At 61.8% G+C, this 25,776-nt stretch overlaps 2 protein-coding genes across 13 annotated transcripts in view; one reads left to right on the top strand and one right to left on the bottom strand.

The window, feature by feature from the left end:
- The window catches only part of PKD1 (polycystin 1, transient receptor potential channel interacting), a 47,486-nt gene extending 42,931 nt beyond the window's left edge, over positions 1 to 4,555 (top strand). For 2 of the 3 annotated variants that reach the window (XM_029219627.1, XM_029219626.1), the window contains 9 exons: positions 239 to 378; positions 742 to 854; positions 1,112 to 1,259; positions 1,385 to 1,510; positions 1,777 to 1,951; positions 2,031 to 2,321; positions 2,395 to 2,529; positions 2,604 to 2,909; positions 3,005 to 4,555. In XM_029219627.1, the coding sequence (XP_029075460.1) occupies positions 239 to 378; positions 742 to 854; positions 1,112 to 1,259; positions 1,385 to 1,510; positions 1,777 to 1,951; positions 2,031 to 2,321; positions 2,395 to 2,529; positions 2,604 to 2,909; positions 3,005 to 3,478 (1,908 nt within the window). In that variant the 3' untranslated portion in view covers positions 3,479 to 4,555. The remainder of the gene's footprint in view (positions 1 to 238; positions 379 to 741; positions 855 to 1,111; positions 1,260 to 1,384; positions 1,511 to 1,776; positions 1,952 to 2,030; positions 2,322 to 2,394; positions 2,530 to 2,603; positions 2,910 to 3,004) is intronic. The other variant, XM_029219628.1, reaches the window with a different exon arrangement.
- Positions 4,556 to 4,563: 8 nt separating this feature from the next.
- TSC2 (TSC complex subunit 2) overlaps positions 4,564 to 25,776 on the bottom strand; it is a 37,240-nt gene continuing 16,027 nt past the window's right edge. For 2 of the 10 annotated variants that reach the window (XM_029219629.1, XM_029219637.1), the window contains 26 exons: positions 24,588 to 24,710; positions 23,711 to 23,817; positions 23,365 to 23,515; positions 21,950 to 22,072; positions 21,328 to 21,462; positions 19,748 to 19,937; positions 18,805 to 18,898; positions 18,484 to 18,586; positions 18,127 to 18,221; positions 16,852 to 16,980; positions 15,253 to 15,417; positions 14,951 to 15,103; positions 14,700 to 14,812; positions 13,938 to 14,153; positions 12,393 to 12,596; positions 11,620 to 11,688; positions 10,230 to 10,360; positions 8,791 to 9,290; positions 8,451 to 8,526; positions 8,100 to 8,186; positions 6,987 to 7,173; positions 6,648 to 6,787; positions 5,444 to 5,522; positions 5,283 to 5,374; positions 5,095 to 5,193; positions 4,564 to 4,946 (listed from right to left, as the gene is read on the bottom strand). In XM_029219629.1, the coding sequence (XP_029075462.1) occupies positions 4,776 to 4,946; positions 5,095 to 5,193; positions 5,283 to 5,374; positions 5,444 to 5,522; positions 6,648 to 6,787; positions 6,987 to 7,173; positions 8,100 to 8,186; positions 8,451 to 8,526; positions 8,791 to 9,290; positions 10,230 to 10,360; positions 11,620 to 11,688; positions 12,393 to 12,596; positions 13,938 to 14,153; positions 14,700 to 14,812; positions 14,951 to 15,103; positions 15,253 to 15,417; positions 16,852 to 16,980; positions 18,127 to 18,221; positions 18,484 to 18,586; positions 18,805 to 18,898; positions 19,748 to 19,937; positions 21,328 to 21,462; positions 21,950 to 22,072; positions 23,365 to 23,515; positions 23,711 to 23,817; positions 24,588 to 24,710 (3,732 nt within the window). In that variant the 3' untranslated portion in view covers positions 4,564 to 4,775. Of the gene's footprint in view, positions 4,947 to 5,094; positions 5,194 to 5,282; positions 5,375 to 5,443; positions 5,523 to 6,647; positions 6,788 to 6,986; positions 7,174 to 7,766; positions 8,187 to 8,450; positions 8,527 to 8,790; positions 9,291 to 10,229; positions 10,361 to 11,619; positions 11,689 to 12,392; positions 12,597 to 13,937; positions 14,154 to 14,699; positions 14,813 to 14,950; positions 15,104 to 15,252; positions 15,418 to 16,851; positions 16,981 to 18,126; positions 18,222 to 18,483; positions 18,587 to 18,804; positions 18,899 to 19,747; positions 19,938 to 21,327; positions 21,463 to 21,949; positions 22,073 to 23,364; positions 23,516 to 23,710; positions 23,818 to 24,587; positions 24,711 to 25,776 lie in introns of those variants that run through there. The other 8 variants (XM_029219630.1, XM_029219631.1, XM_029219632.1 and 5 more) reach the window with 8 other exon arrangements.

The following is a 25,776-nucleotide window of genomic DNA, read 5'->3' as shown; positions in this document are numbered from 1 at the left end:
CATCACCTCCTGGCCCATCCTCCTGCCCAACTCAAATGCCTGCTCCTTCCTGGCCTCACTGGGCCCTGGTGCGGCTCCTTGGCCTTCACGGACCACGTCTGCCCCCAGGCCTGGCTCTCAGCACAAGGCCCCCTGGCTGTGGGCACTTTGCTGCCCAGCGTCCGGAAGCCCTGCTCTGTCATGGGTGGGGTGGGGGCAGGCAGGATTCGGCTGACTCCGGGTCATCCCTGCCCCCCAGGGCCTTCTGGTGTACATGTTCTTCCTGCTGGTGACGCTGCTGGCCAACTATGGGGACACCTCGTGCCACGACCATGCCTACCGCCTGCAGAGCGCCATCAAGCAGGAGCTGGACAGCCAGGCCTTCCTGGCCATCACCCGGTATGGACGCCCCGATATGCAGGCACAGGTCTATCTTTTTGGCCAGGGTGGTGCTGATGCTGACCAGGGTCCACCTTGATCCCGCCCTTGGTCCAACCCAGCCTCTAGGGGATATTGGGAAGTACCTCAATACATTTTTGGTTGTCAGAACTGGAGTGGGTGTTGCTGACAATGGGTAGAGACCACAGATACTGCTTAACACCCTGGCTGAGGAACCAGGTTGTGCCTCGTCCCCTGGGGTAGCACTGGCCGCCTCCCCCTGGCTGGGCCGGGGCTGCAGTAGCAATGCTGTCTGGGCCTCTGACCTCTGGTGGGCACCGGAAGCTGAAGGATGGAGCATGTGACTCTGTCTGGTGTGGTCAGGTCTGATGAGTTCTGGCCGTGGATGTCCCACGTGCTGCTCCCCTACATCCACGGGAACCCGTCCAGACCAGAGCTGGGGCCCCCACGACTGCGGCAGGTGCGGCTACAGGAAGGTGAGCTGGGGTGGGGCACCCTGCCACTTACCCATCCTTTTTTCCAAAGAGAAGCCTTTGGCCAGGGTCTGGTTCCAACTCCCTTAGCTGGGTGACCTCCCTGCCTCAGTTTCTCGATGTGCAGGTGAGACAGTGACATCTATCTTCTGGGTTGCTGGGAGGGTTCGGTGAGATCCCATAGAGCTCAGCCTAGGAGGCTGGTGAACAGTCAATGCTCCTGGTTTGGCCGGGCTCATTCCCCAGCCCTCTGCTTTCAGCGCTCTGCCCGGACCCGCCTGGCTCAGGGGCCCCTACGTGCTTAGCAGCCTCAGGGGGCTTCAGCACCAGCGACTACGGCATTGGCTGGGGGAGTGCTGCCCACAACGGCTCTGAGATGTGGGCCTACTCGGCGCCAGACCTGCTGGGGTGAGCACGGAGGGCAGGTCAGGGTGCCCAGGGGGCAGGGGGAGTTCCCCAGAGGAGCCCCTCGTTCCAGCCCACTCCCACATTCTGCATGGCGCCGGCTCAGACACTGTCCTCCTCCCTGGCAGCGTCTGGTACTGGGGCTCCTGCGCCGTGTATGACAGCGGGGGCTACGTGCAGGAGCTGGGGCCCAGCCTGGAAGAGAGCCGCGCGCAGCTGGGCTTCCTGCAGCTGCACAACTGGATCGACAACAGGTGGGCGCCCTGCCCTCAGCCCCTCCCGAACCCCGCCCACTGTGCACGTCGGTCACATCTGCGGGCTGGCTCACTCCTGCGCCCAGCTTCGCTGCTTCTTATCATCCCCTGAAGGAGCCCAGCGAGCCCTCCTGCAGCCCCACGGCCTCCCCAGTACACGCCTCACCCTCCCAACACCTGCCCCCAAGCCTCTTTGCGAGCGCATCGTCTTCTCCTGGCGCGTCCCCTTCCTTCCCACCCCGTCTGACTCCGGGCCCTCCGCGCAGGAGCCGTGCAGTGTTCGTGGAGCTCACGCACTACAGCCCGGCGGTGGGGCTGCACGCCGCCGTCACGCTGCGCCTGGAGTTCCCGGCGGCCGGACACGCCGTAGCGGCGCTCAGCGTCCGCCCGTTCGCGCTGCGGCGCCTTAGCGCCGGCCTCTCGCTGCCGCTGCTCACCTCGGTAGGCCCCGCCCCAGCCCCGCCCCGGCCCCGGATGGCCCCGCCCCTGTCCTGACCCCTCCCCTGCCCCGCCCCCACAGGTGAGCCTGCTGTTGTTCGCTGTGTACTTCTCCGCGGCTGAGGTGCGCGCCTGGCGCAGGGAGGGGCGTGCGCGCGCCACGCGGCCTGGGACCTGGGCCCGGTGGCTGCTGGTGGCGCTGACAGCGGCCGCAGCACTGGTGCGCCTGGCCCAGCTGGGCGCCGCTGACCGCCAGTGGACCCGCTTCCTGCGCGGCCGCCCGCGCCGCTTTACCAACTTCGAGCAGGTGGCACAGCTGAGCGCCGTGGCCCGCGGCCTGACCGCCTCGCTGCTCTTCTTGCTTTTGGTCAAGGTGAGTGTTGGGCCGGTGTGCCGGGGCGAGCCGGCGTTGGCGGGGTCGGTCGGCTGATGCCCTCTGTCCACAGGCTGCCCAGCAGCTGCGCTTTGTGCGCCAGTGGTCGGTTTTCGGCAAGACGCTGTGCCGGGCCCTGCCAGAGCTCGTGGGGGCGGCCTTAGGTCTGGTGGTGCTCGCCGTGGCCTACGCGCAACTGGCTGTCCTGGTAGGTGCCAGTGGGGCCATCGGAGAGGGTGGCTTAGCCTAGGCCGCGCCTCACTCATGCCACCTTCCCCACAGTTGGTCTCCTCCTGCGTGGACTCACTTCGGAGCGCTGCCCGGGCCCTCCTGGTGCTGTGTCCCGAGGCTGGGGGTCCTGCCCTGTGCCCTGCGGAGTCCTGGCGCCTGTCCCCTGTGCTATGCACGGGGCTCTGGGCCCTGCGGCTGTGGGGTGCCCTGAGGCTGGGGGCAGTCCTCCTGCGGTGGCGGTACCATGCTCTGCGTGGGGAGCTGTACCGCCCAGCTTGGGAGCCGCAGGACTACGAGATGGTGGAACTGTTCTTGCGCCGGCTGCGCCTCTGGATGGGCTTCAGCAAAGTCAAGGAGGTGGGTACGGCCCAGTGGGGGGGAGAGGGACGCACCCTGGGCCCAGCTGAGCCCAGGGCGCAGCCGGACTGACCGAGCCCCTGTGCCGCCCCCAGTTCCGCCACAAAGTCCGCTTTGAAGGGATGGAGCCCCTGCCCTCCCGCTCATCCAGGGGCTCCAAGTCTTCTCCAGATGTGCCCCCACCCAGCGGAGGCTCTGACGCCTCCCGCCCCTCCACCTCCTCCAGCCAGCTGGATGGGCTGAGCGTGGGCTTGGGCCGGCCAGGGCCCCGAGGGGAGCCCGAACCTGAGCCCTCCCGTCTCCAAGCTGTGTTTGAGGCCCTACTCACCCAGTTTGACCGACTCAACCAGGCCACGGAGGATGTCTACCAGCTGGAGCAGCGGCTGCAGAGCCTGCATGGCCGCAGGAGCAGCGGGCCCACAGCCTCACCTCCCCCTAGCCCCTCCCCAGGCCTGAGGCCAGTCCTGCCCAGCCGCCTTGTCCGGGTCAGTGGAGGCGTTGGCTTGGCTATAGGCCCCAGCAGGGCATCCCTGCGGGCCAAGAACAAGATCCACCCCAGCAGCACTTAGTCCCAGGGGATCTGGGCTCATGCCTCTTCTCTGGGGTGGGCCTGTGGCTTCACTCTGGCCCCTCAGAGCCAGAGCAGACACCGCTCAGTATTATTACCTTCTGCCACCCTCGAGGTTTCAGGCCAGGCAGAACAGCTGCACGCAGGTCCCCCAGAGAGCAGGCAGCACTTGTGTCTCTCTGTGGGCTTCAGCACTTTAAAGAGGCCGCGTGGCCAGCTAGGACCCAGGGTCCCCTCCCCAGTTCCCTGTGGGAGGACACAACAGTATTGGACTGAGTGCCCGGCCTCTGAGATGCTAATTTATTTCCCAAGTCCTCAGGTACAGCGGGCTGTGCCCGGCCCCACCTCCTGGGCAGACATCTCCCCCTTGCTAAGGATCCAGGCTATGGGGGATGGAACCTGCACTTCCTGTCATCTTCCCCCCCTAAATTATTACCTCCTCTGTCCCCCTGCTGAGTGCATTCACCTCCAGCTGCCGCTTCCCCGGCTGCCGCTGTGTGTCTATTGTCTGTCAGTAATTTATGTGGGGTTAAAATGTATATATTTTTGTACGTCGCTTTTATTTTTCAATAGGGCCAAGGGGCCTGGTGGCTGAAACAGCCTGTGCCCACTGTCACCCACCTTAAGGGGGAGCTGGGACTGCAGAGCTGGCCTCCCTCCCCAGACACCTGCCCACACGGCTAGGGAAGCAACAGCCATTTCTTGGCTCCAAGTCTGGCCTTGGGCAGGTGCTGGGCAGAGAGAACGGTTGGAGGGGTGCAACCACCCCGGGCCCTTCTTGTCACCACCATGGCCTTATTCTCCTCCCCTGCCCAGGCCTGCTGGTGGGTCTGGGTGAGGGGCAGCACCAGTGCATGGCACGGGGCCCTAGGGTGGGTAGGGGGAAAGATCTCTCCCCGGGGGCTGGCTCCCGGGCCAGGGGAGGTGAGCATGACAGTGCACATGTGAGGCTTTCCTGAGGGCAAGGCCCCAACAGCAGCCTGACAGGCCCCCTCCCCACTCCAGTGGGCATGGCCAAAGCTACAGCCTTGATCCCACCCCACCCAACAGACGAAGTCAAATAAATGAGTTGACTGACCGTTCCAGTGTCTGTGTCCACTCCGGTGTCTGTGTCCAAGCACACAGGCCTGGGCCACACCAGCACTTTATTTGCACAAATAAATACCACCCAGTGTGCCTCATGGGGGCAGGGAGAGTCTGGCAGCACGGCTGCTCAGGTGACAGCTGGGGGAGCCCAGGCACGTGCTCAGCATCTCAGAGAAACCCCAACAGGACCAGGCACCAGCCCCCGTGCAGCCTCACACAAACTCAGTGAAGTCATCCACAGAGGAGACGAGGCGCTTCCGCTGGCCTGTCTCGTAGGTGGGCGTGGACTCAGCTGGGGCCTGCGTGGGGGCCTTGGCGTGGCCAGGAGGGTGAGTCTGCATCAGGGGCAGGCTGGCGTTTGAGTAGTGGGCTTCCTCACGGATCTGAGGGAGAGGGAGCTTCGGCAGCAAGTCCAGAAGGGGCGACCCATGCTCCCCAGGCTGGATACCAGCACCCCCAGTCAGCCATCACGTCTCTGAGGGAGCGCCCCCACCCCCAATGCCCAGCATGCCCACGGCCCAACCTCCCTACCCGGTGGCGGAGCCGCTTGATGTGGCGGAGCCTGGCAATCCACTTGGAGGGATAGGTGTCGGTGGGGTTGGAGCGGCTGTGGTGCACCTGCGAGGCCATCTGGGGCGGGGAGGGCAGAACAGTGAGCCCTGCACAGGTGGCACCTGTGGGCCTGTCCCACCCACCTCCCGGGGGCCACCTCTGCTCACATTTGCGTGCAGGGCCATCTGACGGGCCACGAAGGGCAGGTTTCGGTCGGACACGATCTTGGCCACGCTGGTGTCCACGAGGCCCTCCATGTCTGGGGAGACACAGCACTCATGTGGGGCTCAGAGCCCCGGGTGCCTCCCCACCTGGCCCTGCGCCTCACCTTTCCTGCACTGCAGCGACACCAGGTTGCACTCATAATCCAGGGGGGTGATGATCACGTGGACAAAGTTGAACTGGCCCTGCCCGGACAAGAGCAGGGGTCACCCCAGCACCAAGGGCCACTTTCTGCCACCCCACACTTAGCCCAGGAGGGCAGCTGGCTTGTTGGTTAGATGCTCGCTAACTCAGCACATGTAGCCACCACCTGCACACCCACACTTACTCCTCACCTGGCCTGGGGGCCACCACCCTGTCACCCCTCTACTGCCTCACGTACAGCCTGCATAAGCCAGACGGTCACACAGCTCCCAATCCCTCCACACTGCCCAGGGCTTCTGTGCTGCCCAGCAGACACCTGCCTCACTGTTGGCTGAGAGCAGCATGTGGAGCTCTGCAAGTTCCTGGGCCGCCCAGGATGGCACACGGAGCATCCACACCTCAGGCCCCTCCGAGGTTTCCGTGTGTGTGCGTGTGTGTGTGTGCGTGTGTGTCGTCATCCTCCCCCCCCCCCCCCACCGCCAACAGCTCTACAATGCAGGAGGCCCACTTCGGCCTCCCCAGACACTCCTGCCTCTACCAGAGTCTCTGCCCCAAACCCCAGGGGGTCTGTGTTCAGTGACTTCCTCCAAGGCTGCTCAATGCACTCAGAATAAATCCCAACGCCCCTGAGCACTGGCACCTCAGACCCTGGGCTGTGCCAGGCACCTGCCCACTCGGCCTTGCAGCTCATCCACACATGGCCACCCTGTGACAAGCCACCTGCACTGAGCCCGCCTCCTCCCCACGGGACCTCGAGCCCCAGCGACTTCCTCTAGGAAAGCGGGTGATACCAGGCCCAGCCCAACCGCTGAGCGACGACATGAGGGACGGACTGGGGGACAGGGCTCAGGGTTGTTACAAGCAAACGCTGTGTACCCACCACCTGCCATGCACCCGCCAAGCACAGTCGCACAAAACCCACAGCAGTGCACGGCTCCAAGAGGAAACGGGTGTCCTCATCACAGAAGAGGACACGGCCCAGGTGGGGGCCCGCCACCTCAGGGGGTTACACAAGCGGGTCGTGATGTCACCAACGCTGACCCAGCGAAGCTCGCTATCTCTGCTCAACACAGAACAGGGGGCACTTCCCCAAAGAGATCCGGCTTCCAGCCTGGGGGCCTGGGGCCCAGATCCACGCCCACCTGCCCTTTGGGCCCCTTGCTCACTTTGATGGTGCCGAGCTTGAAGTCCTCGCCAGAGTCGTTGTAGACAATGGACACGAAGTCGTTGCCCAGGTGGCGCTTTTTGTCACAGCGGTGCTTGTCCACGTCCTTGGTGGGCATCAGGGTGGCGATGTGGAAGACGGCTGCAGGGTGGAGCAGAGCTGAGCGGGGTGGCGCCAACCCAGGCAGGGTGCCAGTGAGGGCTCCTCAGGCTGAGGCTGGGGGCCAGGACAGGTGGCAGTGGGTGCAGCCCTCAGTGCCCCTGAGAGGAGGGCTAGGTTTCTCCGGAGGCTCCTGAAGGCCCGCAGGAGCCGGGAGGAGCGGGCGGGGGAGGGCACACACCTTGCATGATGTCGTCATGCCAGCAGTAGGTGAACTGGCCGTCCTCGCCGCACACGTCCAGGCCGCCCAGGTACACCTTGTCCGGCTGGCAGTCCTTGAGCTCGATGAGCTTGCCCAGCCCCGTCAGGAACTCTGTGTACCTGTAGGAGCCATGCTCATTGGACAGGATGGCGAGCTCACTGTTGCTCTGCAGGGAGACAAGCGGGGCACGGTGGCACCTGCTCCCAGGCCACCCCCCAGCCACATGCTGCCCCTCCCTGGCTCTCAGGACCCCAAGGGCTTGTTGCTGCTGGGGACCCAGAGGAGGGGTGACTGGTGTGGCTGGGCAGACAGCCCCACTTCTGCCATCGACCCGACTTGGCGAGGAAGCTTCATTCAGGGTGAGGCAGCTTCATTCCCGTCGTTGCCCAGGTGTGTCACCCCGCTCCCCCACTCTCTCGTAACTAGCCTGTCACTAAACTGGGCCAGCTCAGCTTCAGAACACACTCAGAGCCCTCGGCACCCCTCTGTCCCTGCTCCCCCAACCTGCCTCTCACTCCACCCACTGCCGCACCTCTGCCAGTTCTCAGCCTCAGCCGGAGGGTGCTTTTGAGACTCAGGTCGAGTCAACTTGAACCCTTCGCTTGGAACCACCTGAGGCCCTCCCATCTCACTGGGTGCTGAGTTCCCACCACAGCCCCACTACTTCCCGCCCCAACCGCCCCCACCCCGCCCGGCACCCCTCCCCTCTGCGCTGGCCCAGGAGCGCACTATGCCGCCCCCACCTGCATGTGCGCTCACCTCCCTCACTTCTTCCACGTCTGCACTCCATGTCACCTCCCTCGGATCAGCGACATGAAAAGCGTGCCGCTCACACCTGCGCAGGCTCCCTGGACCCGCCACCTCCTCCTCCTCCTCAGTCCTCGCCACTCCGTGTACCACGTGCTCACACACTACCTGTCACTCTCACTCCTGGATCCCTGGCACGGAGCTCAATGGGCACCCGACACTCCAGCGGCCCTGCAGTGACCAAGCTCTGCGGAGGACAAGGGCCCAGACCCCCCCACCCCGGTGGGGTGGACGCCCAGCTCTGCCCAGCATGCAGGCTGGCCCCTGCCAGCCTGGCAGCCTCACCTGGCCTTCTCCCACGTACAGGACGGCGATCTTGTGTGTGTCATACGATGGGATCTGGTCAAGGAGCTGCACTGACCGCTCAAAAGACTGTAGCCACAGAGCCCTGCCTGAGCCCAGGGCAGAGGCTGTCCCCTACCACCAGCCCTGCCCAGCAAGCCCCAGCCCAATGCCTGTCCAGGAGAGGCCTCTCCTCACGCAGGCAGGTTACTGCAGGCTGCCATGGGGACCTGAGGCCGTAGCCCTCCACAAGCCTGGGCTATAGCCCCCACTGCCCAGCCCTGGGGCACCATCCCACTGTGCACCCCCAGCCAGGCTCCAAGGGGACCCTGAGGGGAGAGAGGGCCCGCCTACCTCATTGGGTAAAAGGATTGGCTTGTTGGACTCATCACCGAAGAACGGTGAGTGGTAGAGCTGCAGGAACACAAAGCTGCAGGGGAGGAGAGATGATAGGGGCTGGGCTTGGAGCTACAAGCCCAGGTCCAGGGTCTCAGCCAATACGGTCATAGCCCATGTGGAGAGCAGCAGGGCCCGAGCCTCATCACCCAAGGAGCTACCCTCTCCTGTGGCTCCGACCACCCACGGGGCAGAGGATGTGCAGACCTGTACCCCAGCCTACTCTGTCCTGGGCCCCTCAGGCACCACGTCCCCACAGGGAACATCTGGGCACTCCCACCAGGAGGGCGAGGCTCACCTAGGGTTGATACCTGGCACCTTCTCGGTATTGGAGGTCCCAGCTCTGCTCTTGAAGGCGTCCCTCTCCACCCTCTTGCCCCTGCGTGACGGGGCTGAATCAGAGATAGTGTAGCCTCGAGGCCGCAGCCCACTGGGGGAGCGGGGACAGCTGGAAGGCAAGGGACCCTCAGGCTGGGTGGGACCCTGGCCCTGGCTCTCTTCGCCTGGGGCTGACCAGGCAGCACCTTCCCTGTCCAGGATCCCTGACTGTGACCGGGCCTTGGCCTCAGGGCTCAGCCGGCTGACATCAGCCTTGTCCCCAGGGTCCCCAAGGATGTCCTGCAGGGTCTGTAGTTCAGGTGATGAGCTTGACTTGCTCAGGGGCTGCGAGGGCTGGAAGGCGAGCTCCACAGAGGGCCGGGAGCCCTCAGAGGAGATGGCCCGCTCGATGGGGATCCCCCCAGCAGCCAACTCCTCGGTGTGGAATGACTTCTCCTCCTGGCTGGAGGTCGAAGATGACTGTAAAGAGTATATCCAAAGAAAATCTTCATCAAGAGGCACCACTGAGGGGACTTCCCTAGTGGCACAGTGGCTAAGAATCCTCCTGCTAATGCAGGGGACACAGGTTCGAGCCCTGGTCTGGGAAGATCCCACATGCCGCGAAGCAACTAAGCCTGTGCGCCACAGCTACTGAGCCTGTGCTCTAGAGCCCGCGAGCCACAACTACTGAAGCCCACGCGCCTAGAGCCTGTGCTCCACAGCAAGAGAAGCTACCACATCAAGAAGCCCGCACACCTCAACTAAGAGTAGCCCCCGCTCACTGCAACTAGAGAAAAACCCATGCACAGCAACGAAGACCCAACACAGCCAAAAATAAATTAAAAAAAAAAAAAGACAACAATGAAAATTCAATATACTAAAAAAAAGAGGCACCACTGACCCCACCTGGAGGCAACAAGGCCCCACCCATCCTCCAGCCCAGGGCCATGGAGCTGCCCAGCACCGAACTGATGGTCCCCCCATCCCTTGAAAGCACCTCCCTGTGCCCCACGCTCAGCAGAGGAGACAAGAACCTCACAGACGAAAGGATACCAGCAATGAGAAGCTATATCCCTGGGTAGACCACTGGAAAGCCCCACACTGTCTTACAGCAGGGACTTGGTAGAACATCTAGCCGTTTTTTTAGATAAGAAAAGGCAAGGGGATGGGGTGGGCGGAACAGTGGAAAAACTTTCTAGAGTTCAGAGCAAATCAGTGATGTGCCACAAAGCTTAAGGTGGAGGTCCCGCACCTGCCCCCACCCCCGACTCAGCCCCTGCCTCAGCCCCCGCCTCCCACCCGACCCCGCCCCCCCTCAGTAGCTGGGCTTGAGGTCTAGAGGCCTGCCTGGCCATGGAGGTCCAGATGGCAGCACCAACAGGGACCCTCAGGCCGGCTCTGGTCCCCAGCTGCACTCACCCTGCTGAAAGCTTCAGCGTGCCGATAGCGCCCGTCTGTGCCTAGGGTTGCCTCAAAGTCTTCCAGTTCGGGGGGCTCCACTGGCAAACTAGCCTCGCCTGGACTTCCCTCCTCCAGAACTACCGCAGAGTCTGGAAAGACACACACGGTGCTGCTGGGTGCCAGCCCGGCCGCCAGGAGCTCACGTGGCCTCAGGGGTACCAGCTTTTCCCCCTCGAGAGGGCACAGTGGCCTCCCAGCAGGGCCACCCCCTCCCATCGAGCCAGCTGGAGGAGGGCACTCTTGAGCACCCTGGGTATGAGCCCTGACACAGGGTGTCTCCTACACGGGCTCCCAGGGGTCAGGATGAGAGGACATCTGGCTCCTCTAGTCCCCACCCATCCACCCCAGTGTCCACAGAAGCCAACTCTGCTCCTTCAGCAAGGCAGGTGGGCAAGGGCAGGCCGGACTCCCACGAGGAAGCCCGCCCCCCGCGCCCTGCCTGAGACGGGGCCTCGGCTCAGGAGGAGGGCATGCCTACACCAGCCCTCAGGAACTGGGGAGAAGCCAGAGCTCCTCCCTGCTTGGCCCCGGTCGAAAGACTGCAGCGGGAAAGTCCCTGTGTGGGAACACAGGCTCGGGAGCCATTCTGGAGAGTGGAGGCTCGCCTTCTGAGTCCAGGCCGACTCCGAGCCGGGTGCACTTAGGAGAGAGCATGACGCCCCCAAGCCGCGTTTCCTGTGCCAGCGCCAGGGCAAGGGGGGTGAGAAGAAGCAACCGAGTTAGCGCCGCCCGCACGCAGCCCCGCACACGCGCAGTCCATTAGCTGCCCATAAGAGCCCCTCTGCCACTGCACGCTCCTAGCTGGCTCCTGCCCATGCAGTAGGGCCCGGGCGGCTGGAGCCCCGAGCAGGCCACACCCTCCCCGCCGGGGCCTGGGAGCCACGGGCCAGAAGCCGGTCTGCAAGGCCCTCGGCCAGCCTACTGTGAAAGGTAGACACGTCCCAATTTGTGGGTTCACAAAGCCAGTCAGAGCACCAGAGGCCAGGGCAGGGGCAGCTCGGCCGAGGCCAGGAGCCAGGCTCGCACCCCAAGAGCTATCCTCCGTCGGCCTCTGGGGTTCAGTTGCCCAAGGTCACCTCCTCAGGCCTGAAGGGGCTAGGAGGGCCTGTCTGGCTCAGGAACAGAGCTCAGCCATGAAAGCGCGAGACAGTGGGGGTTCCCACTGGCAAAGCAAATGCATTCGGCACCAATGTCCTCATGCGAGTCAGGGCCCTGCACCCAGAGGGCGACGAGAGGCTGAGGTGCCATCATGGAGGGGTGAGCGGATGAGGGACGATGAGTCAGCATCTAGGGGGCAGAGTGGTGCTCTGCAGCAAACACCGCTTTCCTTAAAGAGACGCACGAATACCTGCCCAGGAAATGCTCCTATGCAGCTTTCCTTGGCAACTGGACTGGTACAGGGAGGAGAAAGAGGCCACTGCAAGGGAAACCGTGAGCGGCCAGTCAGCAGAAGGAGAGACTACGCACAGGTCGAGCAGAGAACACAGGCACCACTAGTCCTGCACAGACCCAGAGCCTGGAGAGAGAGAGGGGAGGGCCAGCGATCGGCTGGAGGGGCGGGTGTGGCACACACGGGTCCCAGCTCTCCAAGCTGCTTGAGCGGACATCTGGCGGGAGTGCATCCCCTCCTTCTCATGAGTAGAGGTCCTCAGCCTCTAAGTGTCATCTGGCCACAGGGAAGGCCGGGGGTTGAAGGACAGCATGGGCCCAGCTGGGCAGGGCCATGAGAGCGCAGGCAGGCGCAGGCAGGCTCAGGTGTGCTCGGCGCATCCAAACCCAAACCCAAACCCAAACCCAAGCAGAAGTGTGGCAGCCTCCTGGAACCCTTGGCACCAGGCACCCCGAGGAGGGTGCAGAACCAAGGCCTCGCTTGGCCCTGCCCGTGTCCACCCCATGAGTAGGGCCAGCTGAGCAGGGCCTTGAGCCCACTGATTCATGGTACCGCGCCTCCAAAGAAGGTCGCCCCTGCAGGAGCAGTCCCCGCTCTCTGGAGATGGGCATCCCCCCACGGCCAGCCTTCTCCCAATGCCTGAGGCTGGCAGCACCAAGGCTCAGGACCCCACCCCAGGCGCATCTGCCATCAGACAGGGCACACCACGTGGGCGAGAGGCCAGCGCTCACCTGTGTTAGAGCGTGGGGGTGGGGGGGGCTTGGCTGAGCCGGCCGCCGGCACCGACAGCGACTTGTACAGGGCCGTGTCGCGACGCTCCTTGAAGCGCTCAGCGGCCATTAGGGCATTGGACAGCTCCTGCAGGGGCGTGTTGTTGATGTCCGAGGAGAAGGGACTGAGTGGGTTCTCCAGGCTCATCAGCCAGCTGGTGTTTCCTGCAGAGGGGCAGCCAGCACCCCACAGGGCTCAGGGCTCGGGCCCAGCGCATCCGAACAGCCATCCCCTCCCGGACCTCCCCAGGCAGCCCCAGCCACGCTGGCCTTTAGGGAACATGCCTCGTGCTCCACCAGGGAGTAATGGTGGGGGGACCAGGCAAGGCACGCCCCTGGCCTTGCCCTGACGCTCCCACCCCCAGTCCCCCTGCCCCAGCCCTGAGGTCAGGGCAGCCACCAGTGGTCACTAGCCTCAGTGACAAGCACGAGGGGCCCTTAGCTCACAGCACCTGCTGCCCCAGGGCAGTTCCCACACTCAGGACAGGCTCAGCCAGGCTCAGGGCCAGAGGGGGAGCAGCCAAGGCAACTCAGCGCAGCAGACTCCTCCCCAAAGGGGGGTTCTGGGTGGGGCTCAGAGAGGCTTCTGGGCTCTGTCCACTCTCCCCTCCAGGCCCAGAGGACCACGCTTGGACTTGACCTTCCTCACTGAGCAGCCTCACATCCCAGCATCTCATCTGACCTCAGTCTACCTCCTCCCAGCCCACCTGGTTTCCTGCCTCCCCCACAGCCATTCCCTCACAGGAACCGGGAGGACTGGGCTAACACACACGAGGAGCCTCTCCCTGCCCCGACCCCCATGGCCCCACGGCCCAGCACGCAAGGCCTCCATGGGGCCAGCACCCCATCCCTCTCCTCACCACTCGGTCACCACTGGCCCCACACTGCACCTGAGATTCCTCCCAGGCTCTGGGCCTTGGCTGAAATGGCCCTGTCGTGGACTGAGTTGTGTCCCCCCAAATTCACGTGTTGGAGCCCTAACCTCTGGGACCTCAGAAAACGACTGCGTTTGGAAACAGGCTCTTTAAAGCGGTGATTAAGGTAAAATAAGGCCGCACAGATGGACCCTAATCCATTCTGACTGGTGTCCTTAAAACAAGATTAAGACACAGAGGGACAACCGCGTGAGGATGCAGTGAGGAGACGGCCGTCTAAAAGCCAAGGAGAGAGGCCATAGGAGAAACAAGCCTTGCCGACAACCTAACCTTGCACTTCCAGGTTCCAGGGCTGGGAGGAAATAAATTCTGTTGTTTAAGCTGTCCAGTCTGTGGTGCTGCGTTATGGCAGCCTGAGCAGACCAGGACAGACCCTCTCCTCACTTAGCCATGGGACCTCCCCTCACTGTTCCTCTCTGGGGACTCGGCTCAAAAGTCACCTCCAAATTGCTCCCGTGGCCCAGTCTGCCTGCCACTGGCTCCTGTGTGTCCAGAGTCTTTATGTAACTGTCCCACACTATGGGCTGACAGCGGCCCAGGACAGCTGAGCGCAGGTCCACCCCTGGGGTACCTGTGGGTCTCCGGACCAAGATCTCCGCCCAGCCCTGGGTCAGCAGGGGGACGTAAGCCGCTAGGTTTGTCTTCTCCTTCTGTGCCGGTAGCTGGGTGCTGGCTGAGGCTTTCTCGGGCTTGCTGGCTGGAGCAGTCTGTGAGCCCGGGGAAGCGGGGCTGCCAGGAAAGTGGGAGGCTGGAGCATCCAAGGCACCGACTCGAAGGCCATGGCCCCCTGAGGAGGAGAGCAGGAGGGCTGGTGACCACCACTACCCAGTGGAAAAGCCACTGGCAAGGCCTGGCTGCTCCACCTGGGGCCTGGGCTGGCCAAGCCCTGAGCTAGCGCCCAGAGGCAGCTCGGCCATCCCCAGGCATGGCCCTCTTCCAGTGTCAGTGTCGGCCCTGGCGGACCCAGGGCAGCAGGAAGGGCCCCCATCACCTGTCCCATAGTCAGACCATGGCTCATTTCAGCTACAGCAGAGTAAAAAGCTCAAGGGGTGAGCTGGGCTGAGGGCCAGGACTGCTGAGGGCTCATAAGAAACACTGACCACGAGAACAGGCCCCCAGCGGCAAGTAGGCCTCGTGCCACAGCTGCACAGAAGGTCATGTCCCCCCACGCCCCAACCCCGTGACAAGGGCTCACAGACAGCACTCTACTTATTCAGAAATTGGAGCAGGCCTAAATAAAGCCAGCCACCTTGATCCTCAGCTCCCAGGACCTTCCTGAGCACAGGGACTCGCAGAGGCACCCAGGAGGGAGGCAGGGTGGGCAGAGGCTCACCAGACATGGAGCGGACCCGGTCCCGGGCTCCACGGCACACCTGTTGCCCAGCCTGGGACTCCAACTTGGCTGGTGCCTCCTTTGTCTGTCTCACGTGCACACTGGGGTCAGAGCTGAGGACAGAAGGGTCACCACAGAGCGTAACCAAGGTATTCCAGGGGCTCCAGGCCAGCATGACACTGTCTCATGCAGGCCTGGGCTCAGGACAGCCACCATCAAGGCCAGGCAGGCAGGGGCAGAAAGGTGGTCACCTCAACTCTGGGCCCCCCTGCAGCTCTCCTGAGTCCAGGCCCAGCAGAGACCGGGTCCCAGTCCCCACGCTCGTTGTCACGGTGACAAGCTTGTTCCCAACCAGCCAGGTTTTGGTCCTGCCACCTGCCAGGAGGAACTCTCCCACGGGGGACCTGAAAGCATAGGAGTGTTGGTCAATACCTCACCCGCAGGAAGGAGTCCCATGTGCCTCTCCTGCTGCCCCTTTGACCAAGTGCAGTCATAGAAGAAAAGCTAGGCCCTGCCCTCTGGCCCTGCCCCAGTCCTGGAGCCCGACTTGCACCTCTTGGGGACCGCCGTGAAGTTGGAGAACACGTATCTGGCCATCATGTCCAGACACGTCTCTGTGAGCTCCAGGTGGAGAGTTTTCAAGTTGTCGTCAGCCTGGGCCACTGAGTTCTCATCTGCAGACCCCAAGCTGGCGCTCGTGAGAGATGTCTGGATCCTGCTGGAGGGAGGAGTCACGGCGAGGTCAGGGTGCCAGGTGGGGGCCGAGCCATCTACCACCGGGGCCAAAGCTCAAGGCATGCAGGTGCTGAGAGGGCTGCACTCAGAAAGACCCGCCAGGGCGTGTGGCCAGTCGAGCCACAGCTTGGCAAACCGAGTGGACACATCATCCCAGGGGGTGGGCAGACAGGGGCTCATGGGAGAGACCCAGGCCCGCTCATCGGAGCAGAGGCTTAGGAGATGGGGAGAGACAGGCTGTCCCCTCACCGAAGCGCAGAAGAGTCAGGTGATGGCTTTGTGGCAGAACAGTGTAGTCATGCAGAGACACAGAGACCACAGGACACACAGACAAAGATTGCATTCTGCCCACAGGGCCACCTCCCATGGAGGACAGGAAGGGTCTGGGCTTTGTGTGAGGCTCTTCACCCACACACTTGGGCCGCCCCGGCCCTGCCCCAGTGACCAGGAGGAGGGGCTTGTGCAGGTTTCACTCTGATACAAATTTCATACTCCCTTTGCCGAGTTTTGCTCATGATAAAGAATTTGTTGGAAAAGAGCTGAAAGGAGAGCCTCACCGACCACTCCCCAACCCCAGCTCCCCACCAAGTCAAACCCCACTTGGTGGAAGCCAGCCTGAGGCTGGAGCCCCAGTCAGGCGTCAGCAAGCGGGTAGGTCTCCGAGCTGTGGGACACTGAGGCCTGAAGGAGCTTCCAGGTGAGGAGACAGTGCAGCCTGGCCTGTCGGCACGAAGCAATAACCCTCCCCCCGCCAGAGCCCACACCTGCACCCGGACACAGCAGGGAGAAGTGATGAGACTGCACCCCTGGAGAGGCCAGGCCTCCCCTGCCCAGCCTCTCACAGGCTGGCCCCCAGCCCACTGACCTACACAAAAGCCCCCATTCCCTCTCAGCTACAACAGAAAACAGACCTTTTCTAGAAAAAAAGCTCAAGAAGAAAGTCCACTAAAGAGAATATGAAAGAAAAGCCGAACCCTGGAGAGTGTGTCCCCACCTGACCTGCATGGGCACTGCTTTCATTTGCAAAGGCCCCTGACCACCAGGGACAGGCCTGTGGGCGCTGCCACTGGACACCCTCTATCTCACGGTGGTCACCCTGCTTTAGGCTCCCAGGCCGGCCTCTGAGTATGCTGTGCAGCCAGCCCGCACCCATACGAGCCTTGGTGACAGAATGCAACCTTTCCACCCCTCTCCACCAGGCTCCCCGGGCCCAAGGGCAGGGCTTGGCAGGACGGGCCCCTGCGGCCTGAGGGCTGCCACTTGGGCTCTCCTCCAGCTCTGGCCAGGGAGGGCGTGGGCAGGAGATGAGGTCATGCAAGCAGCCCCATGCACCGCCACCCGGGTGCTCCCGCCTGGCAGCGCCACTTCACGGGCCAAGCTCCAGGGTCTGAGCCCCCCACCCAACAAAGCCCACTACCTGCGGACCACATGTTCAGACACACTGATGCTGCGGCACCGGAAGGCATCGGCTGCAGAGCTCTCCTTGAATTCTTTCACGGGTGGAGAGTTATTCAAGCCTTGTTTTGGGGGTCTGGCTATCCTCAAACTACCAGGTGAGGAAGGAAGGCCCAAGCCCCAGAGAGCCCAGCTCCCGGGAGGGGAAAACAAGCCATTGGAGGGATGAGGAGGAAAGGTCACAGGCCACAGGGTCAGGATGGAGAGCCCACGGGTGAGATGAACAAAAAACCATGCCAGAAGTCAGTTAGCAGGGGGAAGAAACAGAAAACAAAAATGCATGAAAATACATCTTGTAAACATGACAGAAAAAGTAAGGTTTCACGCATGATACCAAAACAAAGAACATTAGTGCAAACTAAATGTGTGTGGACCGCATCGCACGGCAGATTCCAGGCTGTGCTGACCAGGCGTCCCGCCCACCCGCTCGGGACCAGGTGCTGAGGCCCCGAAGGTCATAGCTCAAAAAGAGGTCAGTTCTTAGCTCAAGGCCCCGGCCCCAGCCACCAGGACCTTGAGAGAACAGCTTCTGACTTAGGTCACACTGACGTGGTCATTCTGGAAAATGCCGTATTCCCACCTAGGGAGAGCCAAAAAAGCTTGGACAGGAAGGTGGGGGACAGGAAGGGGGGCAGCCGTTCAAATGAAATGCAAACGAAACCACAAGGCCTAGCACGGCTCTTCTCAGATTTGGCGAAAGCGGCTGTGATGAAGAAGAGCATGTCCCCCATTAGCAATGGGCTGGGCAAGAGCTCGGGGGACAAGCCACCCTGGCCCGAGGCTGGGCAACTGTGGACCCTGGATCCTCCCATCCAGGCCAGGTGTTTGGCTTCTCAGGAGTCAGCTGCCCTGATGCAACCCTGGGCTTGTTCAGCGGAGTCAGTCCCAAAACCTGACGCCCTAGAACTAGCACCTCAATCTCCAACTCAGCAAATCTGTACTCGCCTGTCACCCAGGCAGGATTGGCCACGACCCAGCACGCAGGCTCCACAACACCGCAGGCCACAGCAACCGGCTTGCTGAGGAGCAGCGCTGGCCTCTCCAGCCACGTGTGGGGCGTTCGCAGCCTTCTCAGGCCCCGCCCTGCTTCACAACCCCAGGGCACCTTGGAGCCCAGCACGGTCTGCGCAGGGCATGCCCTCAGTCCCAGCCCGTACGCACCATGCTGGCCACAGGCCACAGCTTGCGGGCCTGCCCTGCCCCACTGACACCAGGCCCGCCCACACAGGCCCCGCACCTCTTGGGCCTCTCGTTGAGACTGGTGCTCCGTGCTCTAAAGCTGTCCTTTTCGGGGGTGTCATCAAAAGACAGGAGAACGTTGGAGCGCAGACCCTGGCAGAGTGGAGCAGACCTGAGCCGCAGGCCAGAAGGTACTGGCCCTCCAGGCACCCACAGGCTTCTTCCCTCCACACCTGCCAGCCCAGGTACACTGTGAGCCTGGGAAGAGCTACAGGCCCAGAACAAGGGTGGCAGAATTGTGTCCCAGTGGCGCCCCACCTCTCTCTCCCCTGCCCATCACCCTGATCCAGCCATGGTGAGCCAGCGGCAAAGCAGGTCCCGGCCCTAACAAGGGACGCGGCCTCCGCTGGCTTACCTTAGTGATATAAGGAACAAAATCTTTCCGGAAGGGCAGGCGGCACCTAATGAACCACATGGCTATGACGTGATGGGCCAGGCACACAATGTACTGATTGAACCTGTGACAAGAAGAAAAGAGAAGTGCTGGAGGTCCAGCGTGGCACCCGAGGGAAATGAGCCAGGAGCTGGGGGTGCAGATCAGAGGTGCTATGGCCACAGGGAGCCTGTGTGGCTTTCTACTCCGAGAGGCCTGGCCTCCAGCAAGCAGAGGCCTCCAGCTGGCCTGGGCCACAACCAGGAGGGGTAGGGTCTCACAGGGATACACGGCAGCACTTACTTGGAGGGGTTGGTATACGGCAGGGAGATGGCAAACACACTGGCGTACTGCTCTGCTGCAAAGTTCCTGTAGAGCTGAGGTAGCCTGGCCAGAGCTGCAACACCAAGAGACAGCCAGTGAGGGAGCCCAGACGGGCCTGGCAAAGACGGGCCCACGGCCACAGCAGGGCAGGGGTTGCTAGAGTCTTGTGCTCTGTGTCTAAAAAGCCAGTGCAGCTACTCCGACCCAAGAAGGCGGCAAAGCAGTGAAGGTCACAACCCACCCAAACAGGACCTTCCCCTGCCCCTGGGCCTCGGCTCTCTACTCCAAGGGCTGGCAAACTATGGTCCCCAGGCTCAATCCAGCCAGTGGCCTCACTTTATGACCTGTGAGCTAAGAATGATTTCTACCTTTTCAAAAAGTTGTAAGCAAAAAGAACAGGCAGCCAAGGCATATCACACGTGGCTCTTTACAGAAACAAAGCCCTGCCCTGCTCCTGTTGTCCACATGACTGAGGGCCTGCTGAGGGCCAGACATGCATGAGGTACTGGGAAGGGGCGAGTGGGGTACCCCGAGCTCCTGGACGTCACAACCTGAGGGGTGAGTAGAGCCCCTCCAAGTTGTAGTGTGTGCTGAGGGGGGACAGAGAGGAGGCTCTAAGAGCCAGGCCGAGTAGGGACCAAGGTCAGGCAACAGAAGGCTCTGTGCCATTTAAACTGACACTGAAGGGAGGAAAGAAGCCAGCCACTCGAAGGCCAAGAAGGAAAGCGTTCAAAGCACAGGGGCAGAAGGTACAAAGGCCCTGAGGCAGCAAAGGGTGGCCCACGGAGCACAGCGTGCAGGCAGCCAAGGTGAGGTCTGAGAAGGCAGCACAAGTTACTTCAGGCAAGGCACAGCCCCAAACTCAAGGTCCACCTCACTCACACACACCCAGATACACACGTGCGAAGCCACAGATGCTTACTCGACAGGAACTCGAGGAGTGGAATGGCCATGCTGGCCGTGGCTGAGATGTGCGTGAGCTTCACGACCAGGACAGGCAGCGCCTTGATGATGATGTCAGGCATCTCCACGCTGCAGATGGCCAGGGCCACCACGCACTGGCTGGCGCAGCGGTAGATGAGGCCTTGCTCCAGGCAGTACACCATCTCCCGCTGTGGGACAACACGGATGCCTCAGACCAGGCCCACCACAGGCTGGCCCTCTGTGCCCCGTCCCTGCCCATAGAGAGCCGTTCTGGTGAGCCAGGGCCTGGTCTCCCCTCTCCCACTCCAGAATGTTCTATAGAGGAGAAGACGAAGACTCAGAAAGGCCAAGTGCCTTATCCCAGGTCTCAGGTGCCTAAGCGGCAGAGCCACCAGCAGCTGACCCCACCTGAGCCAAGGGGACAGCAAAGCTGGTCTGGTCAAGGTCTTCCTGACACCTCCCCACACCCCCACAATGGTGGGGTCCCAGGTCCCCAGCCCACCCTGGAGCCAGGACATGCTAGGCTCATCACCCCCTTGGTTCTGGAATCCCCAACTGATTGGCCTTTCAGCAAGGGGAGGATCTGCCTAACACAGCATGGCCGCCGGGCCCACACCAACCCTGGACAGAGTCCCCCATGAAGATGGCTCAGCTGTGCCCAGCAGGAGACAAGTGCCATCTCAGGCCACAGCCTCGGGCAAACCACCTGGTAGCTTAAGGCCCTGTGGATGATTGTGATTTCCTGCAGCCAGCCCCACCCCTCAGAAACACTTTGGGCCTTGAGGGTGCTCGGGGAACCCCAGTGAGAGCCAGGCCAGGCCACACAGGAGGAGCTGGAGCTCACACTCACCCCAGGAGTTGGGGTGGGCAGTGAGGTGGGGGACGGCAAGTCGAGTGTGAGTTTCCAAGCACTTTGATCAAGAGCATGGGCTCACCACCCAAACAGGACTGAGTCTGAGTTTAGGCCTCTCGCCTTGCTGTGGCCTTGAGTGGGCTACCTGAGCTCCCTAAGACTTCTGTTCCCTGATTGATGAGGGCAGAGTGACAAAAGTATCAGGAATTTAAAGAGAAAGTAAAGGTGATGGCTCATTGCAGGCCTCCCACCCAGCAGTGCAGAATTAAGAAAACAGGCATTACTGCGTGTGCTTGTTGCACCTGATGACAGAGTTGCAGGTAGGCGGAGGGGGGGCCCTCTGCCCGGCTGCTATGCCTCTCAAAACAGGCTCGGCGCCACCAAGCGTCTCAGCACCTATCCTAACACTGTAGCAAGGACAAGCCAGGCAAAGCTCCTTAGAAAGAAAATGGCACTGCATATGTGTGGAGGGGGGATAGTCAAGCATTTCATTAAGCCCACTCCTCCCTGAGACAACTCAGGAGCACCAGTGAGTTCAAACGTCCGCGGTTCCAGGCTGGGCCAGCTGGCAGGGGTGCACTGGCCACATAGGGAAGCAGAGCCAGATGCCCTCGCCCTGGCCCAATAGCCACCCGTTAGGAGGAAAACGCTGGGCCCCTTTGGCTGAAGCAAGCATCCTGGGGACCAGGCTTTCAAAGCTCAACCAACCCGCTCCCATCTGGTACCTGTCTGGTTTTGTCCAAGTAGTTATGATAAGAAATTAACGCTGTCAGCACGGGAACCACAGCGAGATGCAGGTCGGTTCTGGAGAACCCTTCTGGGGTGCTTCGGAGCCGCTCGAGGGTCTTGGGACCTGAAAGCTAACAGCCAAGGGCCAGATGTGAAGCCCTGCCCGGCAGCTGGGTCAAGCTGGGTGGCCAGGGGGCACGGGGTGGCCCCTGAGAATGTAGGCCCAGTAGGAGAAGGGGTCAAAGCCCGAGGACCTTCCTACTTCCTGTTCTAGCCAGCAGTCTGCCTTCTCAGAGAAGTGCGAGGCTGCCCACTGATCCGCCAGGGAGACAGACCCCGGGGAGGAGGAGAGGGGAAGGATTTAAGACCCTGCTCAGTCCTGCACACTCGAGCCCTTCACTGAGGCCCCCAATCCTCTGCCCGAGAGTTGGGATGGGAGGACAGGCTCCCAGAGGCACCATCTGCACTCCAGCCGGGGTCCGAGCCTCTGAGGGAAACAAGTTTGCCTCCCAGGCCTCAGTCTTTCAGAGCTGAGGAACTATGCTGTGGCCCCACCCACCACATAGGCCGCGGACCCGCTGTGCACGACGCAGGAAAGGCCCGAAGCGGAAGGCGCACCATGGAGCAGAGGGCGGCAGATAGCTGGTCAACACTACACGGGGAGGTGAAGATGAGGACCTTGTAGCGCAGAGACTCGGGCAGCTTGCTGAGCACCAGCTTCAGCACCTTCCAGTCAGTCTCCTGCAGGAACAGGGAAGACGGGGTCTCAGGGTTGGAAGCTTGATCTGGACAGCAGCGAGGCCTCAGACCTGCTCTCCTGTTCTCCACACAAGCCTGGGCCCTCAGTCCCTGCAGCTCGGGGAGCAGACGCTACTCAGAAAAAAGTCAGCCCTGGACAGCGGCCACTGCCTCCAAACGCCAGGCAGGGCAGGAGGCCCAGTGCAGCACCACCCCTCTCCTCTCAGCAGGACCTGGAACTTCTGCACGCCGGCTCCATCTTCCCCACCTTCCCAATGGTGATCTGAGGACGGCCTACCAAGGGCACTGGACCCAAGGGGCTCTGACGATGCCCGCCCAGAGCACAATGAAAATGGATCTGGAAAGAAGCTACTGTACTAGCTTAAAGAGAAGCAAGTATTCCTCAACGATCCATGAGCCCACATACCTGCCACAGGACCAAAGAGGACCCAGAACCACAGCATCGAGGACAGGGTTGTGGCCTGCACGGACCTTCCCTGGTGAGCCCTCCCAATCTCCACTGGGGTGACCACTGCCCATAAACTACACCAATGGCCAGGAGTCCTAAAAGCCTTTCCCCAGATCCCAACTGTGACACGGAGACCTTGAGACTCTCACAGGAAATCTCCGACAAACCCCTTTAATGGCAAACCCCGGTACCCCCGGGGAACCTGCTACCGCCTCTCCATCCAGCTCTGCTTCCCCACCCGTGGCCCCCAGGAGCGCCCCCCAGCCTATTCCGGGCTGCCCAGCCCCACCTGCGGCAGACTGCTGACCAACCCTCCTCCCTCGTTGCCCCATTGGGGAACAGGCCCAAGCTCCTCCACCTCCCGCCACAGGGAATTTATCTCCCCTACTTCCAGGCTTTGCTTACTCCTGCCGCCGGAATCTTTCCCCTCTTTCAAGACTGCACTCACCTGCCCCTCCCCATGCCCCCAACCAGATGTGACGGCACCCCCCGCTTCAGTCCCGCACAGCCTGTTGGTGCCTCCTCCCAAGGCACACCCCATCCTACAATCCAGTTATTTGTCAATACACCTCACTCTTGTACCAAAACCACCTCCTGGAGGAAGGAACGTCTCCTCGGCTCCGCACCCAGTTTCTGGTGATGCACCACACACAGCAGGCGCTCAACACATGGCTACGGAACAGCTGTGAGGCCTCGAGGCAGACAACCAAGAAACAGGCAGCGAACCTCCCAAGGTTGCCAATGCGGGAGAAGAACGGTGGCCCCCGGGCAGCACCAGTCACTGCTTGGTCTGACCTAATGCAGCCGGAGGGTCTGACCATCTCACCTGCTTCAAACACTGCAGCAGGACACGGAAGAGCAAGGAGTAGGGCAGCGAGCCGAGTCGCACGGCGGGGCCTGCAGGTGCCGGGCCAGGGGGCCCAGTGGGAGGTGACAGGGGGCCACCAGCCTTCTTCTCAGAGCCCCTCTCCGGCTCCCTGTGGAAGCAAGTGGGAGAAGCACTGAGGCCAGAGCTCCCGCTCCACAAGGCTAAGGACGGATGCAGGCCCCAAGCCCCAACCCAGGGCTGTGCTCAGGATGCCTCTGGGACCTTCCCTCAGACACAGGACCACCCCAGGGCGGAGGGCAGCGAGCTCCCCACCCCCCACCCGCCCCAGGACCCAGGACCGTACATGTAGTCACAGACGCAGTAGGGGCTGAACCTCACAAGCCCGTCCTTGCTGGGCAGGCCCAGGCGGTGCAGCGAGTCAGCCCGCAGCTGCAGGAGGAAGTCGAAAGCCTGCGGAGAGCAGGAGGCATGGTCCAACAGAGAGAAAGCCGCCACCCGGCCACGCAGACCAGCGCAGCTCTCGGGAAAGGCTGCCGCGCTAACAGCAACCACGCCCTGACTTCATCGCAGACGGTGGTGCTGGCGGAGAGGCGCGGGCACTCACGGCCTCCTCCCTCAGAGCCCATGGAGGCTGTGACATTCCCACAAAAGCTGGGCGACATGGCAGCCTCTCACACCTGGGGCAACAGCGGGAGTGGACATATTGCACCTGCCCAGGCATCATCGCACGGCCCCGGTATACACAGCAGAGCTCTGCTCAGGACACTGTCACTTCCCCCAGCTACTGGTGGGTCATTTAACTGGGGTCCCCAAATGACAGGGGGCTGCCCCATTGGGCAGACGCTCTGAAAGGGACCGGGGCTTCCATCCCAGCGCCCTCTGCTCATCCTGGTGCCAGCTCCCATGGGGGAGCTCATACCAGTATGCCCTGCCCTGCACCCCCGCTGCCAGTCACTAACAGACTCCGCGGCACCAGGGGTCTGGGGCTCCAGAGCAATTCCCTTTCTCTGCCCCCATCTCAGGCTGCCATGTGACTGAGAGGCATGCAGACCACAGGCAAAGGAAAAAGCAGCAGGTCCTGGGGAGGACGCAGCCACAGCTGGTGCTAAGGAGGGAACAGTCTGCTGAAGACCCCTCCCAGGCCCCCCGCCACCTCTCCAGTCTGCAGCCACTGCATTCACCAGGCCGGATGCAGCTGCTGGGTGCCCCAGGGAACATACCTGCAGCCGGATGCTGCTAGCAATGGGCAGGGTGTAGGTGTGCTTGTAGTGGAGCTGGATATGGCTGACAAGCGTTTCATACACACGTGTGGCGTGGCTGGCAGGCAGGGCGTACAGCTTGGTCTGCAGAGAGAGCGTGCTGGTCACTGCAAGGGCAGGAGGCCAAACTGCAGCCAGGGAGTCAGCACCTTGATGCCCAGGGGGAGAGGCCAGGCAAGCACTTTGGAGGTAACTGGCCACACCCACCATTCTTTAAAATGTACAAACACTTCAAGCCACCAACTCCGCTTCAGGGCTTCATCCCACGGGTACGCCCACATGCGCCCACCCTTGGTGAGGGCAAAAAACCAGAAACAGCCACGTATCTGTGTTATCAACAGGGAATTGGTTAATGAATCAGAGAAACCTGCCCAATGGCACACAACACAGCAACGCATGACAAGGTCCACGTGCACCAACAGAGCACCTTCTCAACGCCACGAGGCAAAGCGGGAGAAACCAGGGGCAGAGCAAGGCGGGAGGTGTGCTTCGTGAGGGGTTATAAAGGGGATAATTCCCCTAGCTGCTGGGGCTGTTATTAACCCCACGGTGAGCCCGTCTCCCCCACCTCTGCAAGGTCAAGTGCACCTCCCTGACAAGCCAGGCTACGGGAGGCCAGGTGTGAGAGTTCGCAGTGCTGCCAGCAACCTGGTTCTGGGGGCAGGGGTTATGGGGTGGTGCTGGGGCAAGAGGGACCCAAGGGACCCAGCTACAGCCAAGGGTCCCCTTTGTGGTACTCTGAGCCTTGGAGGAGAGCAGTGCTTCAAAAACGTATCACTGATGTTCTTTTATTTACTTATTTATTTTGAATTTTATTTTACTTATTTTTTTATTGATATTCTTTTTAAAGAAAAAAATGATTAACAGAGTGGTGTCTCTTTGGTTCAAAAACAATATAGGGACTTCCCTGGTGGTCCAGTGGTAAATGCAGGGCACGTGGGTTCAATCCCTGCTCGGGAAACTAAGATCCCACATGCTGTGGGGCAGCTAAGCCCATGGGCCACAACAACTGAGCTTGTGCGCCTCAACCAGAGAGCCTGTGTGCCGCAAACTACAGAGCCCACACACTCTGGAACCCACGCGCCGCAACTAGAGAGAAGCATGCGCGCTGCAACGAAGAGCTGACGCAGCCCCCCAAAATAAAATAATT

The sequence above is a fragment of the Monodon monoceros genome, unplaced genomic scaffold, assembly GCF_005190385.1.
Source record: "Monodon monoceros isolate NGI ecotype Baffin Bay Population unplaced genomic scaffold, NGI_Narwhal_1 Super_Scaffold_13, whole genome shotgun sequence".
Classification (NCBI taxonomy): domain Eukaryota; kingdom Metazoa; phylum Chordata; class Mammalia; order Artiodactyla; family Monodontidae; genus Monodon; species Monodon monoceros.
The sequence above is the reverse complement of the archived record's forward strand: the minus strand, read 5'-3'. Positions and strand labels throughout refer to the sequence as shown.